Source organism: Galeopterus variegatus, unplaced genomic scaffold (assembly GCF_000696425.1).
Source record: "Galeopterus variegatus unplaced genomic scaffold, G_variegatus-3.0.2 Scaffold326, whole genome shotgun sequence".
NCBI lineage: Eukaryota > Metazoa > Chordata > Mammalia > Dermoptera > Cynocephalidae > Galeopterus > Galeopterus variegatus.
The window spans coordinates 385,551-404,695 of record NW_007726437.1 but is presented as its reverse complement, the minus strand read 5'-3'; the positions used below and the strand labels follow the sequence as shown (position 1 = coordinate 404,695).

General features: G+C 36.9%; 1 protein-coding gene across 1 annotated transcript in view; it reads left to right on the top strand.

Moving 5' to 3' along the window:
* The window catches only part of ITGA8 (integrin, alpha 8), a gene marked incomplete at its 5' end in the record, with an annotated part of 186,133 nt that overhangs the window by 98,126 nt on the left and 68,862 nt on the right, over nucleotides 1-19,145 (top strand). Inside the window, 7 exons of the mRNA XM_008567535.1 lie at nucleotides 4,108-4,153; nucleotides 6,882-6,989; nucleotides 11,636-11,691; nucleotides 12,236-12,390; nucleotides 13,644-13,781; nucleotides 14,414-14,481; nucleotides 14,964-15,033. Of these exons, the coding sequence (XP_008565757.1) occupies nucleotides 4,108-4,153; nucleotides 6,882-6,989; nucleotides 11,636-11,691; nucleotides 12,236-12,390; nucleotides 13,644-13,781; nucleotides 14,414-14,481; nucleotides 14,964-15,033 (641 nt within the window). The remainder of the gene's footprint in view (nucleotides 1-4,107; nucleotides 4,154-6,881; nucleotides 6,990-11,635; nucleotides 11,692-12,235; nucleotides 12,391-13,643; nucleotides 13,782-14,413; nucleotides 14,482-14,963; nucleotides 15,034-19,145) is intronic.

Below are 19,145 nucleotides of genomic sequence, written 5' to 3'. Positions count from 1 at the left end.
AAAGGGCCTGCGGGACATTTGGAAGGATGGGACAGTTCTATATATTAATTGTGGCAATGTTTACATGATTAGATGCTTTATCCAAGCTCTTAGATCTGTATACCAAATAGGATGAAATTTACTCAGTAAAATATACCATAATTTTTTTTTAAAAAATTAAGGAGAAAAAACAGCATGTGGATATGCTCCTAGGAGGCAGTGTGGTAAAATAGGTAAGCGTGTGGGCCCCACAGCCAGACTGCTTGGGTTTAAAGCTTGGTCTTGCCGCCGATTGTATTTAACCTCACTGTACCTCATTTTCCTCATTTTAAAACAGAGATAATAAAAGTATGTACCCCATGAGATTGTTATAACAATTGAAGTAGTTGATTATATTTAAAATGTTCAGAATGTTAGCTTTTGTTTGATACATCTTTGCACAATTGTCCAGTATATCCTCAGGATAAATTCCTAGAAGCACAAATGGTGAGTGAGAGGTTTGTACTGTCATATACAGCAACCAGCTACCTTCCAGGAAGATTATGCCAATTTATACTCCCACGAATAAAGCATATGAGTTCTTGAATCTTTGCTGTCTGCCCAACGCTGCTTGTGCTCATCTTTTCATCTTTTCCAATTTAAAAGATTAAAAATAGTATCTCATTATTTCTTTCATTTAGATCCCTTAGTCAACTAATGAGATTGAACATCTTTTCATATCTTCAGTGGTCATAGGCATTTATTTTTATGTGAATTGCCTGCTTGTAATCTTTTTATTAGAATGTTAATAGTTTTATTATTAATTTTTATGAATTTGTTACACAGTGGGCATAATAATAAATGTTAACATTAATTTTTCCTAAGTGCAAAAGATTCTTCTAAGCATTGAAGGATATTAACACTTGATCAGGCATACATGTTATATTCATTTCCCCGTTTCTTTCATTTCTCTTTCTTGCTCAAGTTATTTTGCTAGGGACATTTAGATTTTGAAATTCCTTTGTTTAAGGAGCTCTTCCCTTTTGATTAATCATCATCTTTTCATTTAACTATTAAATTTGTATTCCCGTTTCTCATTTATTTGGAAGTTCTTTAAGGCACTTCTCATTGTCCTGAATTATTCTAAAATAGAAAATGTTCTTTAATTCCAAAATCAAAAAGGAAGTGTCTGACGGCATCTGCAGCCACAGACTCCAGCATTAGTATATTTCTCAACAAGATGAGAAAGTAAGAGGTGAGCAGAAGGTGCCAGAGAGAAGGTAACAGGTAAGAAGGGCTGACTCAGCCTACAGAACACAGGTGTGTGGCATGTGGTCAGAGAGGCTTCTCCCACACGATGACTCTGGGTGACTCTTGAGTCTACTCCTGTCACCTCTCTTCCTCCTGTCTTTCCTTTCTGTCTGCCCCTCTCCTAGGAAGCTTTCACTCCCCATCTCCTCACTGCACCTCACCCCCTAACCCAAACCTCAGATCCACACTCAGAACCAAGCTGATGTTTTCCAGCAGAACTTCCTCCAGCTCTAAAATTCCCTTAGTGGGTTAGTGGAACCAAACTCAGCAGTCCAAGCACCACTTTCAAGGCTTGGCTCTTCTCTCCTTCCTCATTTAAAAATAATAATTGGGGAGGAATAAAATACAAAACCTAGATGTAATATGTCTCCTATGCCCTCACATTTTGGGGGTTATTTTTTCTTGCCAACTGATCCTGCATTCATGCTAATGTCCCCTTTTAGTTTCCTTAAAAGTACTCAGTTGTTCCATCAACAGCCAAAAGGAAAATAAACTATGTTTCTCAGGCAATGGGAGGCAATAAAAAGGCCCCCAGCACTTTAGGTACATTTTTTGATTGAGGGGAAGAACCAATTTTAGTTGCCAGTTATTTTTTGCAGAAAATATAAATGCCAGCCAAGTGCCTATGTATACAGACAGGCAAAGTTTTTCGTTTGGTTGTTTTCAGAATCTGCCTTTAAGAAATTTTTATAAGAAAGGAAAGTTAAAGTTAGATGATGGTATCTCAAAGTAAGGGAGAAAAAATGTTTGTATAGTTATGAACCCAAATATCATGAACAAAATTATTTTGTCTCTATTATTTAAATTCATAAGTATGGAATTATGCAAGATTTTTTAAAAATATTATTTAAGTATACACACTCACACATAAATATATATGTGTGTTCATATGTATAATATATATATTCCATATGTTATATGTATATATGAGGTACTTCAGAAGTTCATGGAAAGATTCATATTATGTTTTAATTCTATTTTTCCACAAACTTTTTGAAGTATCCTTGTATAACATATATATATACACACACAAATGTCTTATGTGTGTGTGTATATATGGAAACTGTATATGGAAACTACATGGGGCTCATCAAAACCAGTCACATATTTGGAAAGACAAATTGGTTAGAAATGCAAATCAATTCTCCTCCTCTAGAGAGATCTGACAGTTTTAAGGTCCTGCTTGTATAAATGCTTCTGGCCTTTTCCAGCAGGCACAATACCAAGGTAGTGTCTCCAAAGACAAACATACTTTTGTGGGAGATAACTGTTTTCTTAGCCTCTGAATAACTGTGGCCACATTCTCGTGAAGAAAATTGTGGCCTATTTTGCCAGTTATTTTATTTTTCCAGAGTAGGAAAATTCCCACCCTAAGGCACAAGAATTAAAGTTTCTAAAGGAAAGGCCTCTTCCTCATTACATTGGCAGGGTGTCTCTCAAATTCTCCGCAAACTCCATTATACCAATTTAATTCCTCAATCAGTTTTTCATATGGAATGACCAAATAAAACTCCACCCCCTTCTTTTTGTTTTTCGTATTTTTTCTATTTTCATTTGTTTTGCTAAAATTAGTCAATTATAGTTTCAACTGCTGCAAGTTTTCTTCCATGGTCCTTGTTTCTACCAAGTCCAGTTTTCTTACATTTAAATTTTACTCTGCAGATTTAGCCATTGTCCTTTTTATTTTTGCTTGATTGCTTCCACAAGAATAAACATTGTTAAGAAAGTTAGTTTTACCTATATATTATCAATCACTGAGATATTTGTGAGCATTACCCCTCAAATTGCTGTAATCCACCTTTACCTCTTATCTAATTGTGTGAACTTCGATGAATTTATTGTTTACCCATCTTAAATCTTAATTTACTGCAAAATTGTGCTAATAATAGAGACTTCCTAACTTCTTGTTTGAAATCAATTAAATTGTTTAGAAGAATTCTTGTGTAGAGTAAGCATTCAATATATGCTATTTATTATTGTTATTGTTATTTAAGGTCATTGTAATGATATATCAATTATTCCATATGCTACTATTCACTTTGCCAAAAGTATACTCACCATCTACACTACTGTCTTCCCTTGGTATCCATGAGAGATTGGTTCCAGGACCAAAATTTGGATGCTCAAGTCCCTGATAAAAAAAAAAACAAAGAAATATTTGCATATAACCTCTGCACATCCACCCGTATACTTTGAATCATCTGGAGGTTACTTATAATACCTAATGCAATGTAAATACTATGAAAATAGTTGTTGTATTGTTTAAGGAATAATAACAAGGAAAAAAGAGTCTGTACATGTTTAATACAGATGTAATTTTTTTTCTCTAATATTTTTCATCCAGGGTTGGCTGAATCCACAGATGGAGAATCCATGGATAGGAGGGTAGGGGCGACTGTATTTGTAAAGGGCAAATGGTTCTGTCAAAATGACCGTCAGAATGTTCCACATCAGGGGTAATAATCCTTGCTTTAGAGGGTTTTGCTGGTAAAGGAGCAATAAGACAATTTCCCTTTTCTTTGGGATATGTGCCTTGAGTCTGGAGGATAGGAAAAATGATGTTATGATGAGTTTCTTAAGCATTTCTAGGATGTTGGCTGTCCTCAGTGCAGGAGGGCTTGGGACCTCCTGATTTACATGTCATATCGAGTTGGTGATAGTTGGGCTCCAATATTGTTTCCAAATGTCTTGAGAGAGGTGTGATTTGCTCTTCTTATTTTATGGCTCTCACTCTGCAATCAGCAGCTGAGGATGCTCTAGGTGCTATAAATGGTTACGAGCTCAGCAGATTGCCCCTATAAAATCTGTGCATGTGTTTTATGTTTTTGTCTTTTTTAGATTTGATTGTGGGCGCATTCGGAACAGGAAAAGTAGCTGTTTACAGGTATGTGGGTGGCAGTATACAAATGTTCTTCTAATTGTCTCAAATGCATTTCCTTTTTGTCATTGTTAGTTTTGCCCTAAGCAGCATATTCCAAGTATTTATTCCGGAGATTCTCTTTTTACGGTCTGGAGGTAGTTTTGCTCTCATCTTGTAACCTTTCTTTCATCCCTCTGTATTTTATTCTCATACTTCCTGACCAAATTTCCAGCCCCTACTAACATAACACTAAATAAGATATGAAACTCAGCAGATCTTGCAGAATAACCCAGTTTTTAGATGTTATTATATTTTATTTCTTCTCTTTGCTTTGGAAAGGCATTGTAATGTGCACTTGTGAAGAAGGGTGCAGGATAGGAGAAAGTTACTATTCCCACTGGCTCCTACAATCAAGTGTGTACACTAAGTTGGGTAATAGAGCACACCAGGAATGGGTAGCCTCCAAAAGCAAGTTTTGAGAACAATTCACGTGCCACAGATGTGGATTCAAAGCCTGGCCATTCCACTCACTCACTTTTGTAATCTTGGGCAAGTTCCTGTAACTTTTTAAGCCTCAGATTTTTCATCTGTAAAAAAGGGATAACAGTACTTACTTTATAAGGTTACTTTTCTTTCTTTCTTTTTTTTTTTTTTGTTTTGTTTTGTTTTTTGACCAGTAAGGGAATCACAACCCCCACCACGCCTTTTTTTTTTTTTTTTTTTTGTTTTGTTTTGTTTTTTGACCAGTAAGGGAATCACAACCCCCACCACGGTGTTGTCTGCACCACGCTCAGCCAGTGAGTGCACCAGCCATCCCTATATAGGATCTGAACCCGTGGCCTCAGAGCTACCAGAGCCTCACTCTCCTGAGTGAGCCACGGGGTTGGCCCTAAGGTTACTTTTCTTAAAAGAATTTAGTGAGCATCTGCGTCTAGAATAGTCACTGGGAGAGAGGTGGTGCTCAAAACTTTTAGGTTCTTTTCTATTCTTAGAAAAATGTTATATAGGAATTCAAGACACTAGGTCAGGATAGCAAAACAAAAGGCTTACATGAGTATACTAGGCGTGTAATGCTAACCTAGTCAGCTCCTAGAGAGATTCTAAGGTTAGGTTTCCTCAGACAGGCAAAATTTTTTTCTTCATCCATCCCAAGAAAAATTCAGAGAGTGCTGATTTATACAAGCCACTCCCTACTTTAGGTTCTAGAGAATCAGACAGTTGAAACTCTCAAACTGTCTGAAGTATGGGGCTTGGGTTTGCCGTGGCCGTGAAGGTGCACCATTCAGAGCTGCTGGAATGAAATGGACTCCATTTCACTCCAGCATTTCATTCACTCCATTTCATTCACAGCACTAGCTGCTATGCTCTGAATCCACCACCAGCTTTGTGCCAAGGTCATATTTTCCATGAGCTGCTCCCAGCCAATTACTAGGCCCAATAAGGACATAAATGCAGGCCTATTTCTGCAAGATGTTGAACTCTCATGGGGAACTTTGCCATGGTCAAACTTTCTTATCAGACCCTCTTTCTTTCCATCGGTCTTCTCAGAGATCAGAAACTCCCAGCCTCCTCCACTCTCTCCTCTTTTACCCTCATAGGTGTTTGCCCCAATAAATTTCTTGCATATCTAATCCCATTTTATCATCTGCTTTTTCAAGGACTGGAGCTAACACAATATTGAAAACAAAATTAGGTAAAAAATAGCTTAAAAGAGCTTAGGAAAAAATCCCAGTGGGGCCCAGTGTATTACTCATGAAATTGTTGAAGCTGTGAACCCAATAACATTCTGCCCCAAGACACAGCCTTCCCTTATGTCAGAGGAAAGTTTTTCCAACATGGCATCATTTCCTGCTGTCATCTGGAGACTTGGGCTCTCAGCTATCTATCTTAGAAGCAAGCTTTAAATATTTCTCTGCTCCCTTCCCCCATGACTTATTCTCTCATCTTGTTATCTTCATCTGGGTGGCTGGAATGGAGTTTGTATCAATCCCTCTTCTCAATTTTGTCTGCATGTCAGAATCACCTGGAAAATTGGTTTAGAATTCCAGTGCTTGGCTCTTACCTCAGATTTAGGTAACCACCACCAAAATCAAGATACAGAATTATCCCATCACCACAAAGACCTCCCTCATGCTGGCCCTTTTTAATTACACTATCCCTTTGCCCTACCCCCAAATCCCTAATCCCTGGTAACTGAACTGGCTGTTTCCGGATTTGGGGTATTATAAATAAAAGTAGACCATTTACATTTAATATAATCATGGATATGTTAGTGTATAAGACCCCCCCCCCGAAAAAAAAAGAGAGAAAGAGAGAGAAGAAAATTATCAACTGAAATAAAAAATTATCCATCAATGAGACAGTAAAATTCACGTACTTAGAGGTACAAGTGACTATGAGATGATGTATTTCTTCAAACATGGATATAGCTCATCCAGAAGATCACAGAGCAGTATGTCACAGCACTAACATCAAAATACTGTGAGCCCACTCCATGAGGAAAGCAGGTTTGTGAACGCAACCGAGCTTGACAGACCCATAGCCTTCTTTATTTGTATTTATGTGCTACCAGATATGTTTGAGGTAATTAGTTGAGTCTGGTGCCCACCTGTTCATGCAGTCAACAAAATTCTTGTTACAAAGGCTGAGAATGTTGGCAATGGCCTCTACGAGTGGAGTTCCATATTCACTAAAGTGGGCTTCTGCCTGTCACTCATGTGTTTCATTCAAACTCTGTGTTTTCTCCCTGCAGAGCAAGGCCAGTTGTGACTGTGGATGCCCAGCTTCTTCTACACCCAATGATTATCAATCTTGAAAATAAAACTTGCCAGATTCCAGACTCTCTGACATCTGTGGCCTGGTGAGTTAGTTCAATGCTCCTCAAACTCTAGTGTGGATTCACATCACCTGGGAATCTTGTGGAAAAATGCAGATTTGGGTTAAGTAAGTCTGGGGTAGGACCTGAGACTTTGCGTTTTTAGAAAAAGCTCCAAGATGGTGCCAATGCTGCTGGTCCATGGACCAAGTTTGAGGAGCAAGGTGTTAGTCTTTCAAAAGGATCTATGACATGATGCTGATCTTTGGCTATCAACATTACTTGAAAGCTACTTCTCCAATCTAGAGGCTCTAGCTGAGATAAGAAGCATAAAAACATATGGGATAATTTCCAGTAAAACAAATCTTGGAGATCTGTTTTAGATTTTTGGCATACTAAAGTAAATGTTAACCAGACTAAAAATATAATGAAGTACTTTGACTCTAGAATTTGCATATGCTTATGGGTACCACTTTCAAACATACTCATATATAATGTCCCTTTTATTTTAATAGTCAAGCTTGGGTTAAATTACTCAGTTTCCTGAGCTGAAAACTCAGTCAGTTTTGTAACAGCATGTATAACTAGACAGAAGGTAAACATTATAAAAATAGAGACTTTTGTGCCCTAAACTATATTTTTGTGGCCATGAACTCAACATCAGGAATAGTAATAGAATTATGATTCCTTTTCTGGGACCGAAGGAGAACATGGCTTATACAGCTTCTGAGAGTGTTCCTTCTGAATCTTGTCAGTCATCTGAAGGGAGTACAAAATGCAAGTTGATTGTAACACAGCTCAAAAAAATACCACTTTGTTCCTCAATATGTAGGTCCTCAAGGGTCAGAAGTTATTATATTGGATAACGCCATCAGGATATATTCTCTGAAAAATCAGCAAATTCTTGGTGTGTTTGAAATTTGCCCTCGTTTTCCAGGAGATGTGGTCTAACTCAGACAGTATGTTCAATTGCTGAGAATGTCAGAACACAGAACAAACCAGTCTTGACCCAAAGAAGTTATTTCCAGCCAATTTTAGCGTGTTGTTGATGGCCTTATGACAGGAGTTCATAACCGGAGTCAAAGCTTTTGAGGATGGGGGAGGGTGGGAAGTAAGGAAGACCTTGAAGAATTCTTTGGAAAACATTCTGCTGCTTGGAGCTTGCAAGGTGGAGAGACGTGTCCTTTCCTTTAACTGCTTTTGAGAGCAGTTGGGAAATGCCCTGGGCACATTTTAAAATGGCTGGAAACCATAAAATAGTATAATGAAAACCTGATCTGAGAAAATATGTGAAAGAGCCAGCATTTATCCTTACCCTGGCACTAAATGAACAATAAATGAACTGTGAGAGCTACTTTAAGCATGAGTATTAGAAGTTTAGTATCCCCCAAGGAATCTTCTATTCACACCTTCACAGCTAAATGCACTGCTAGTCTGGACTCTTTTGAGCATTTGGCACACTCTGGTACAGAATATTATTGTTTTGAACTAGATAATTTTTTCTAAGGATTTTTGGTTTTATGGATATTGTTACAAGATTTAAATGGTTTTAACAGTTTATGGGACCTGATTGGTTTTGTGGAAAGAATATTACTTTTTAACAAGAAAATGTCTTTCTTTTCATGAGCCATTTTCTTGTCGCATTAAATCATGTTAAGATAAAATGCAATTTGTTTTATGGACAAATGTGTAATATATCCCTTTATAATTATTTACTTGATTCTTTTGCATACATTTTCTGAATGACATTTTATTTTTACCTGCAGAGGTTTTGAATGGTACCTCAGAGTATTAGAAGATAGAAGTTAACATTTGTTCAGTATAGAATATGTTTCTCTGATTCTTTTTTTTTCCTTTATTCTAGGAATTTAGATTAGTTTTCCAAAATGATTGAAAGGCCTCTGTTGATTTTTCTTTCCTATAATTTTATCTGTATTTGATATAACCTTGTACTGTACATCTGACAACTATATGTAAACTCTAAATGGCAAATAGTTCTTCACTTCCATCAGTGTGGATTTCTGTGTTTTTCAAACAACTGTGTAGTTTTATAAAGTATCTTCTATTGGCATTTCCAAGTTAGAAAAAGGAAAAAAAAAAGCGATCTCAATAAATATTAATGTAATTGGTTGCTAACCAATTGGAAAAATAAAAACTATTTAGTGAAATCTTTCATTCTATAAATGTAAAAGTCAGTAACTATCTACTTGTCAAACCTGAAAAAACTTTTCAGATATGAGTGACTTTGTGTAAAATCTGATATTTGCTATCATTGGAATTAGGAGTGAATTGGTGAGAATGAAAAACGAATTGCTTTGTACTTTTAAATCATGTTTTGCATTCGTCTTATTCCCTCTCCATGATACATGGCTATGAGCACAGTCACATCACAGAAACACTATTTCAGCTGTGCATGGGCTGAGACGAGTATTTTGCCCTGCCTTCTGACTGTATCAGAAGAACCACAGACAAATATTTTTATTTAGAATTTACGTGATGAAGGACCTGGATTGATTTTATGGTTTTTTTTTTTTTGTTGTTCCAATCAAACTAATGAAACATACTGAATATGATCATAAGTTCTAGTTTGAAATTTAATCGTAGTTCAATGATAGTTCACAGCTTTCCCTGACAATCTAAGTGTACTTTATAATTAGGTGTAGACCTAATTCTATGGTACATGAAATACATTATTTGCATGTGTGTAGGTATGCGCTTTTATATCGTGTAATTTACGTATTGTCTAAATTCAGAAAAAAATAAGTTCACTGGTATAAAATTTTGAGATTTTCTTTTTATATCAGAACAAAGTGCTTGGAAAGTTATGACTTAATAAGCTCTTTTCTGCTGAAAGACATCTACAAATGTGCAAGCTTAGGTTGGAGTGCTATTACCAATAATTCATGTATTGGTTATATTAAAATTATATGAAAAAAGTTAAAGTTATCCAGTTGTTAATAACATCAGGGTAACAGAAAGGAGGAAATAAGAAAGAAATGTCTATTTACACTGACACATAATTCGTAAATCAGGAGTAATCCTTCAGCTGATATCATTTATCAATCAAATACCCTCCCACACAGAGGAAATAGTGTTCACTTTTATAGATTTAATTTATTCTTTTTTCAAACATTTTATTGCTTTTGAATTGTATTAAAAATACTTTATCTGATATTATTTTACTTTATACATGTTGATTATTGTTAGAAATGATCTTTGTCTATGCCGTGTAATGATGAATAGAAAAATGATCAATAAATGATTTTACCAAAAAAGTTGGACACAGAAAAAAAACTCCACTTTTGAAAGCCAGACCTGCTACAGAATTTAAAGATGTGATTAACTATTCATCTTTCTTGAATAATTCTAATTGAAGCAGAAGTGGGTTGGAATTTGTGATTTCTCTGGGGAAGTGGTATAAACACTTGTAATAGCATAGACATCTCAGGAAACTTTTGGCTTAATGGTATGTGGCAAATTATTTACCCTGAAGGGAGACATTGACTGAGGTCACGGTAGATAGATGAATCCCAGATGTGACACATTTTCATTATGTTTGACACAGGAAGCTGACACATAATTAAAGTATGATTATGGACTATTTACTCCTTTTGAATGCTGTAGAAATAGTCAAATCATACTATAATATTTAACTAGTAAAAACTTTAAGACTGTCATTAATCATACTTAAGTCTTTTCTTATATTCTTACTTTCTTAGAAATGTGAAAAGGCTCAATCTCTAATGCTGCCGTTACAGCTTGGAGTTTTTCAGGAGGAAGGTGGGAACATTCAGCAAAGTCAGGCAGAGACAACTGGTCATTTCTTGGTCCCCCCATGGCCACAGAGCAGGGCTGAGTACAGGTCATCCTACAAGCCATCCAAGACATTTCCTTGGATCGTGTTTAGGGCATGTTCAAGGCAAAGCAAAGAGTTGTCTCTCATGGGCATCCATCCTTTCTCTCCGTATGGTCTTCATACCCGCATCATTGTGCCTACCTAGCTTCAGACAGCCGCTCTGAGCTCGTTTTCTTTCTTTCTCTCCCACCTTTTCTCATCTCTCCACCTCCAGTATTACCCCATTCCTAGCAAGGATCCACCAAATTCCAATCTCCTTTCAAGAAGAATGGTTGATCTGAACTAAGCATACCATGGTTGGTTGATCTGAACTAAGCATACCATGGTGTTCCATGACTTTCAAAGCCTGGTTCCCCACCAGTCAACCAAGCCAGCTTCATCTCCTACATCTTGCTCAGTGATGCAACCACACTGCATTTCTTTAGGTTCCTCAGTTGGGGCCATGTTCTTGCTCATTTCCAGTCCTTCCCACTAGCTATTCCTCTGCTGTGCTGCCTCGTTCTTTACTCCCTGGCACATGGAAGATACTCATATGTATTTGTTGAATAAAGGCAGCAGGTAATTGATTAATTGATTAAGTCAGTTAATCTCTAGTAATATTTTCAAGTATTACCTTCCAAGTAATAATGTTGCTTGTAGTAATTGTATTAGTGCTGTGGCCGACTGGTGGGAAGGGTGTGTGTGTGTGTGTGTGTGTGTGTGTGTGTGTGTGTGTGATTAGAAGTATAGAGGAAAAGTGCTGTATTCATTTTACCTAGGATAAAGTAAAGGAAGTTTTCAACTTCAGATTCAAAGCTTTATTAACCAATACATTATTGACTATTATTTTCCATAGCTTTTCTTTAAGAGTATGTGCATCTGTAGAAGGCCAGAGCATTTCAAACACAATAGGTGAGCATGTTTTCATTTTCACACCCCTATGCTGTCTAAGAAGATTGAACAGTAAGCATTTCTCTGTACAGACCACGTAAAACTAAAGAGCTCTTCGTTAATACCAAGGTTTCTGTTGCATATATGGAACCTTCTACATAAACATTGCTTCAATAATTGGTATTAATATTATCTGTAAAAACATAATTGTGGGGAAAATACTATGTGCAAAACCATTACAAAAATTGTTTTCATACTCTATAAAGACTAAACTATCTGTTTGAAAGTAAAATTATGTTTAATGTTTTATTCAGTATTCATTAAATGTCATAACATTTTTGAGACAATAATTGCAATGCATCTTCTTAATGAAATTAAAATAAAAATTTAGCTTGGAGAGTATTTTATAAAACTTTTTTCATTCATGTATCATGTTTGATCCAACTATGAAAAAATGTTTTCTGAACAAGCAATTGGAAATAGGAATTCATATTTCTGATAGAGTACTGTGTTCAGTGAGTAGTTTTCCTGCCCTGATTATATTCCCTTTATTTCTGTCCTTTAGCCCTGATGGCTGAGGTGCAATTAGATTCCCTGAAACAAAAAGGAGCCATTAAACGAACACTCTTCCTTGATAACCATCAGTCCCATCTCGTCTTCCCTCTTGTGATAAAGCGGCAGAAACCCCTTCAATGCCAGGACTTTATCGTTTACCTTCGAGTAAGTGTTCCAGAAATCACTTTTCTGGCCTCTCACATTCAAATCCACATTCCAACCACTTTTCTCCATTTACCCATCGCATTTGTCTACCTAGATCCCCATCTGTCTATTTTCATTTTTGTAGGAGGAAACCTTATTTAAAGGTCAAATACTCTCTTCTTGACCCTGACTTCAACTAACTTAATGATGTGTTGCTATTCATTTCTAAGCTTTCTTTTTGTTTCGAACAAAATCTTGATAATAGCCCTCAATTTAGGTGGTTTTCATTTCGAACTGCCTCCTCCACAAGAAACATGAAAGTTCGACACAATTTATTTGAATTTTTATCCTATGTGAAGACATCTTGTTAGATCTTATCAATGTGCATTTCAGAGCTGATGCAGGAAAACATTTAGGCATTCAAAGATTTTACTGAAAGTAAGTTATATTTATCTTTTTAAGTAATGTATTTTTGCAATAACTCCAAAACCTACCATGAAATTAACAAGGCCATAATATTTATTACACGGTTATCCATCTTCACCCTGCTGGTTGTTAGGTTGTAATCCCATGTTCTCATTTCCTCTCCTCCTTTAAGGGACTTGGTTAACATGGGGAATCCTAGGGAAGACCAAAGTTTCACAACCATACTCAAGAATGAAAAGTTGTGCACATGACCCTTGCATCTTATTATGGTTGTGACCAGCACCCCCTGAAGATGACATGCCTGCTGTGTGCTTAGCTCTTGCTGCTTGGAGCTCAACCCTGGAGTTCCTTTTCTTTTTCCAAGAGAACTTAACTATGCTGAAGGTGTTTTGAAGTTCATGCAAGCAAGGGCTTAAAAAGTTGATAAGAGAGGAAGAAAATCAAGATGCTTTCTTCCTCTGAGCCCAAGAGAACTCATACATTCTGACAACCTCATGAAAACAAAAGTTCTAATCCATGATGGGTTTTCATGACACTTATGATTTATAATTATAATCTTTTACTTTATGACTGGACCAATTCTGTGTGAATTGCTGAAGGTCTGGAGAACCTACAGATCACCTCTAGAAGCATATTTTTTGAAGTCACGGGTCTAAGTGATTTCATCACTGAACATGTATTAATTATGCTGGCTACTATACACCACAGAAATCAGCATGTATCTAAGCCTGCTGCAATGATAATTGCTTCATTATTTACTTTCATTGCCAAAGTCAAGTGTCACCTGCCTTTCACATCTTGCAGCTATTTCACAGAGCCTCTCCTGAACTTGTGATTATTTTTCCTAGGATGAAGCTGAATTCCGAGATAAATTATCTCCAATCAACATTAGTTTGAATTACAGTTTGGATGAATCCACCTTTAAAGAAGGCCTGGAAGTGAAACCAATATTGAACCACTACAGGGAAAATGTTGTTAGAGAACAGGTAAGTCTTTGACAGTCTTTGATGGCACTTTCTCACTCATGCTCTAGAAGGTGTAGTTCCTGTGACCTTAAGATGAAAGCCAGCAAGGCCTGGAAGTGAAACCAATATTGAACCACTACAGGGAAAATGTTGTTAGAGAACAGGTAAGTCTTTGACAGTCTTTGGTGGCACTTTCTCACTCATGCTCTAGAAGGTGTAGTTCCTGTGACCTTAAGATGAAAGCCAGCTCCTGAATTTTTCATTCTTGCACACAGACATGTAATATTTGGGAGTTTTTCCTAACATGTTTCCTGAAACAGTGCATCATTGTGTTTTCAGAGGCCCATCCACTTATGCAGCCAATATTTAATTTGTCCAAAATGTGGCTGTAATGGGAGCAATACAGACTATAATCCTCAAAGCTTGCCAGAGTAGCATTCTTTACAGACATTTCAGAATGGATTGAACTGGGCTATTATGTAAACTAGCCTATATTGGAAGGTCACCTCATGACAGGGTATAGAACTGGGTAGAATCATGCCTAATGAAATGAAAGTTTTGCTTTAATTTGTGGAACTGTTTGGAATTTTTGAGAAAAAGGATGTCATTAAGATTTTCCCAGATTATTCCTGATGCATGTTTGCACAACACAGGCTCACATCCTGGTGGACTGTGGAGAAGACAATCTGTGTGTTCCTGACTTGAAGCTGTCAGCTAGACCGTAAGTTTAAATAAATAAACGTGTACGTTATATCTAGTGGAATACAGGTGTTTATTTAAAGCTTCTCTGGAGAAAGTACACACCTCCAATAACTACAAGAAATACTCTGCATGAAATTGTGGACTTGGCTATGCTTTGGTTTCTGTGGTTTGGGTCAGTTCTTTGTTATTGGTGTCAAGTAACACACCCTACGATTTTGCCTGGGCCATTTCATCTCTTAGCAAAAAAAAAGTGAAACAGAGAATGTTTTTGTTAAAAGTAAACTCATCAGTGGGGTGGCTCAAGTTATATTTACTTGCCTCAGTCAAGTGGGCAAAGGATTCAGACAGGCTGGTTCCATCTGCACCTTTCCCAAACTGGTTTTTGCAGCACCCCATGACTCAAAGACATCCTTAAAACTGTCGAAACAAAATTAACTTTAATTTACTGAAAAAAAACTTAAATGGCACTCTATAGAGTAAAGCAGAAAGTGTCACAAAAAGAGATAAGAATCAAAGGGCTTCACTGTTGCCAATAATGGGGAGCCCTTGCTCCAGCCCTAATAATTGTACTGTGTCATGTCATGGAAAGACACAGGAGGAGGATATATAACATCCTATGGCAGGAAAAGCAGATTTGTGCTCCTTTCCTTCCCAGGAACTCTCTCACTACCAGTGTTTGGAAGCTGCTTGGTAATCTCTCAAGGGGACTTTCCCTAAACTTCATAATTCAACAAATGTCAAAAGCAATAGCTTAGAATAAGGGTCAAAAGTGGAATACATTTGGCCTTTCCAAATGTTGTTTTGATGTGAAGTTAAAAGTGAACCAAGTTTCCTCAAAATACCTTAGACTTCTCTATCACTACTTAAGATCTTACTTTATCTGCCTATTTTTTCCCTCTTACCCACTTTGCCTTGTCTCCCCCTCTTAGGGTCTAAACCATCTCTCTTCCTGTTTTCCCATCTCTCATTTTCCTCCTAATGTATGTTTTCAGTGACGTGGTTCAACTGCCTTGTTCTGGCTTGAAAGCCAAATGCTACACTGGTAGAAATTTTGGTAGCAGATTGTTAAGAATATTGATATCTTGAAATTGACCACAGTAGGAGGGATTTACACAATTGGAATCCACAAACGCTGTAAATTAATACTTTTGAGGGGGTGGGGAGGACTGCTTGTTAAATATTGACCAGCACACCATGGGATGTTTTCCTAATTTTTTAAAAAATCCAGATTAGTAACAAGTGTCTTTCACTCTAGTTTCTTTTTTTTCTTTTTTTTTTCCTTTTTGTCTTTTTTCGTGTCCGGCAACGGATCGCAACCCTCTTTTTTTTAAAAAATCCAGATTAGTAACAAGTGTCTTTCACTCTAGTTTCTTTTTTTTTTTTTTTCCTTTTTGTCTTTTTTCGTGTCCGGCAACGGATCGCAACCCTCAGTGTCGCGCCCGTACCGGGCCGGGACCGGCAACGGGATCGCAACCCTCGGCGCTGCGCCCGCACCTCGCACAGCCAGTGAGCGGGAACCGGTCTGTATGTGGGATCCGAACCCTCAGTGGGAGCGCCGCCGTGCTCCCAAGCGGCGCACTGTAGCAGTGCACCACCGGGCGGGCCCCTTTCACTCTAGTTTCTGTTGAAGAAACTTAGAGGAAAAATACCTCCTGCATCCCACACATATGTACAAATAAATAAATAAGAAAGAGAAAAAAAAAGAAAATATATCTCTAAACTCATTAAGTTGTATACATTAAATATGTATAGCTTTTTGTTTGTCAATCCAACCTTGATAAAGTGGTAAAGGAAAAAAGATAAAAAGTCCAAACATGTTCTAACTCTTCTGTGTCAACAGGGAGGTAGAATGAAGAGGAAAAATCATTCCACTTCTTTTCAGAAGTGTTTGCAGCTTTCCAGCCTGCTTCTCCTCCTGTTATTTCAAATACAAAAATCAATTTATGCCTTCATTTCTCCAGTGAATTGTCCATAATTATCCCATTTTATTCTTTCTCTAATTATGTGATTTTATATTCCTCATTTCTCTATTAAAGTCACCCCAAGATTTTAAAAAATTAGGATAAATGGAGCACTTATACACACAACTTGTAGGGATGGTGTTTAATGACCATTTTGAATTGAAAGTATCATCTTATAATAAAATCTCTACAAGCAAAAGAAAGAAAAATATCACCTACAAATACATGCAAATATTACATAAACAAACACAAAAATGAAGCTCAAGTATGTTATTTTTTTAAATGTCCCAGGGCTCCACTCATATTTTTATGTCAGTTTCCTTCATGTCACTTCACCCCTGACTTAGCTAAACAAAACATCTATTCTGAAATGTTCTTCTAGCCAAGCATCCACTGTTCACTGTGCTGCATGGAGAAAACAGGAGAGGACTTATCTTTCTATCTCTGGCTGTAAACATTACAACGAGCATTATCTGTATTCTCATATGAGCCCTTAACTATTTTTTTTTTACCATCATTTTTCCTTGGGCAAAGACTTAGCTCAACCTCTGAATTTTACATGACTAAGCCACACTCTAATTTCTTTGTTTTTAACTAGTTTGAGGTGCATGTACCTTTTTATTTAAACTCAGTTCAAGTTTTCTTTTTTAAAAAAAGAAATTTCTCTCAAGGGGAAAAGTATTAGGAATGATGTGATTGTAAGTTTCATTGGTTTTTTTTGGTCAAAAACATTCATCTTTTAGAAAATGTAGATGCTAATCATCTTTTTCTCTAGAAACTTTAACGTGCCAGCCTTTATACTTCCCTTCAGTGACCTTTCTTCTAAATATTCCTGGGAATAAAGGCCTAGGGATTTTATCCCTCTTCTTCTTGTTTTTGTTGTAAAATATATGTAACATCAACTTTACAATTTTTAGCCAATTTTAGGTGTACAGTTCAGTGGCATAACATTCACATTATTGTACAACCATCACCACCATCCATCTCTAGATCATTTTCATCATCCCAAACTGAACCTCTGTATCCACTGAAACATAATCCCCTTCTCTTGCTTAAACCCCTCACTGCCTCTGCATTGCTTTTAGAATAAGATCCAGATCCTTCAGATGATTTATGAGGCCCTTAATCACACGATCCCCTGCTCACCACTCCAGCCTCCTTGCTAGTTATTGATTCTTGCCTTTCCACCCACCCTAAGTTCCAGCCAGACTGAATTTCAATTCAGTTCTAGCAACACCCACTCACTCTCTCACCAGAGAGGTCTTTCTCCAACTGTTCCTTCTTCCTATACATGAACTCTACTCCCTCACCCTCTTTATCTAGCTGACTTCTTTCTACTCATCCTTCAGGCCTTAATAATAATTAAGACTTGATAATAATTGAGGCTTAATAATAATTGAGACTGCTGTCATTTATTGAAGAGTGGTCGTGGGCTGGGTACTATCTGCTCTGAGTTCTTGCATGTAATTTATTTAATCTTCGTAACAGCCACATAGAGAAACTGCTTTCCTTACCTCCGTTTTATAAGAAGAAATTAGGTAACATGCCCAAGACTATACAGCTATTATGTAGCAGAACCAAGATCCAAACCTCAGCTGCTAGGTCCAGGCCCCTGTTCTTAACCACTGATCCACACTGTCCTCATCCCTTAGATGCCACTTCCTCCGGGATGCCTTCTCTGGTTGCTTAAATCTACATGCATGTCTGCCTTCATCACTATTTCTTTCTTCTGTCATAAAACTTACCAAATTCTCCTGTACTTGTGTGTCTGTTGCTTCTTGCAATTGCTTATAATTACTTGTCATAATTGTTATAATAGAAATCAGTGAGGACCAGGGCTCTTATTTATTAGGACTAGTAAATCGCAGATAAACAGTAAATATTTTTAGAGAATGAATAAATGAATCAATAATACTCTAAGAGCTATAAATAGATTAGGACAAGAATGTCCTTTGAACCACTAAGGGAAATACTCTAGAAATATCTAGAAAAACAATCATCGTTTCTCTGAGAGAGAGGAAATAAAGGTTATAAAAAGAAAAAGGGTGGAGGGGTGGTGGGAGGGAGAAAAGATCTCTGACTGATGTTAGAGAACTATTTCTAGAAAGCTGGAAAACATGTACTTATAACTTTTAACCTTTAGATAAGATAAAAATATTTATTATAGAAACTAAATCCTTGAAGTAAATTCAAGGGACACATGGCACTTCTGAAAGCTTTTGCTGGGTTCTTTTTTTCTGTTTTTATAGTGGGGTTAATAATTCTAACACAAAACATTTCTCTATGACTAGGATAGTTATAGATCTTTACGAAGTTGAATAATGCTAAACCTACCTTTGAGAAAAGAAAATATTACCAACTTTTTAAAAGCATGTTTCTTAGCTCTTCCAGGATAACTAATATGTCATTCAGGGTATTTGGAGAGAGGATGTTTTTTGTTTTGGTTTGGTTTTCAATTATGAATATTCATGAGATACATACAAACCTGACTGTCACCCCCCATGCCCATGATGTGAGGTCCAGATTCATACTGACAGCATACCCATTACCACAAATTGCATTTGTACCCTGTGTCCCCCACCCAATTACCCCCAACCTCCCAAGACCAACGCACTACTGTGGTCTTTCCTTTCTTCCTTTTTTCTCTCTTAGCTCGCACATTTGAGTGAGCACATGCAGTATTTATCCCTCTGTGCTTTGCTTATTTCACTCAACATAAGTT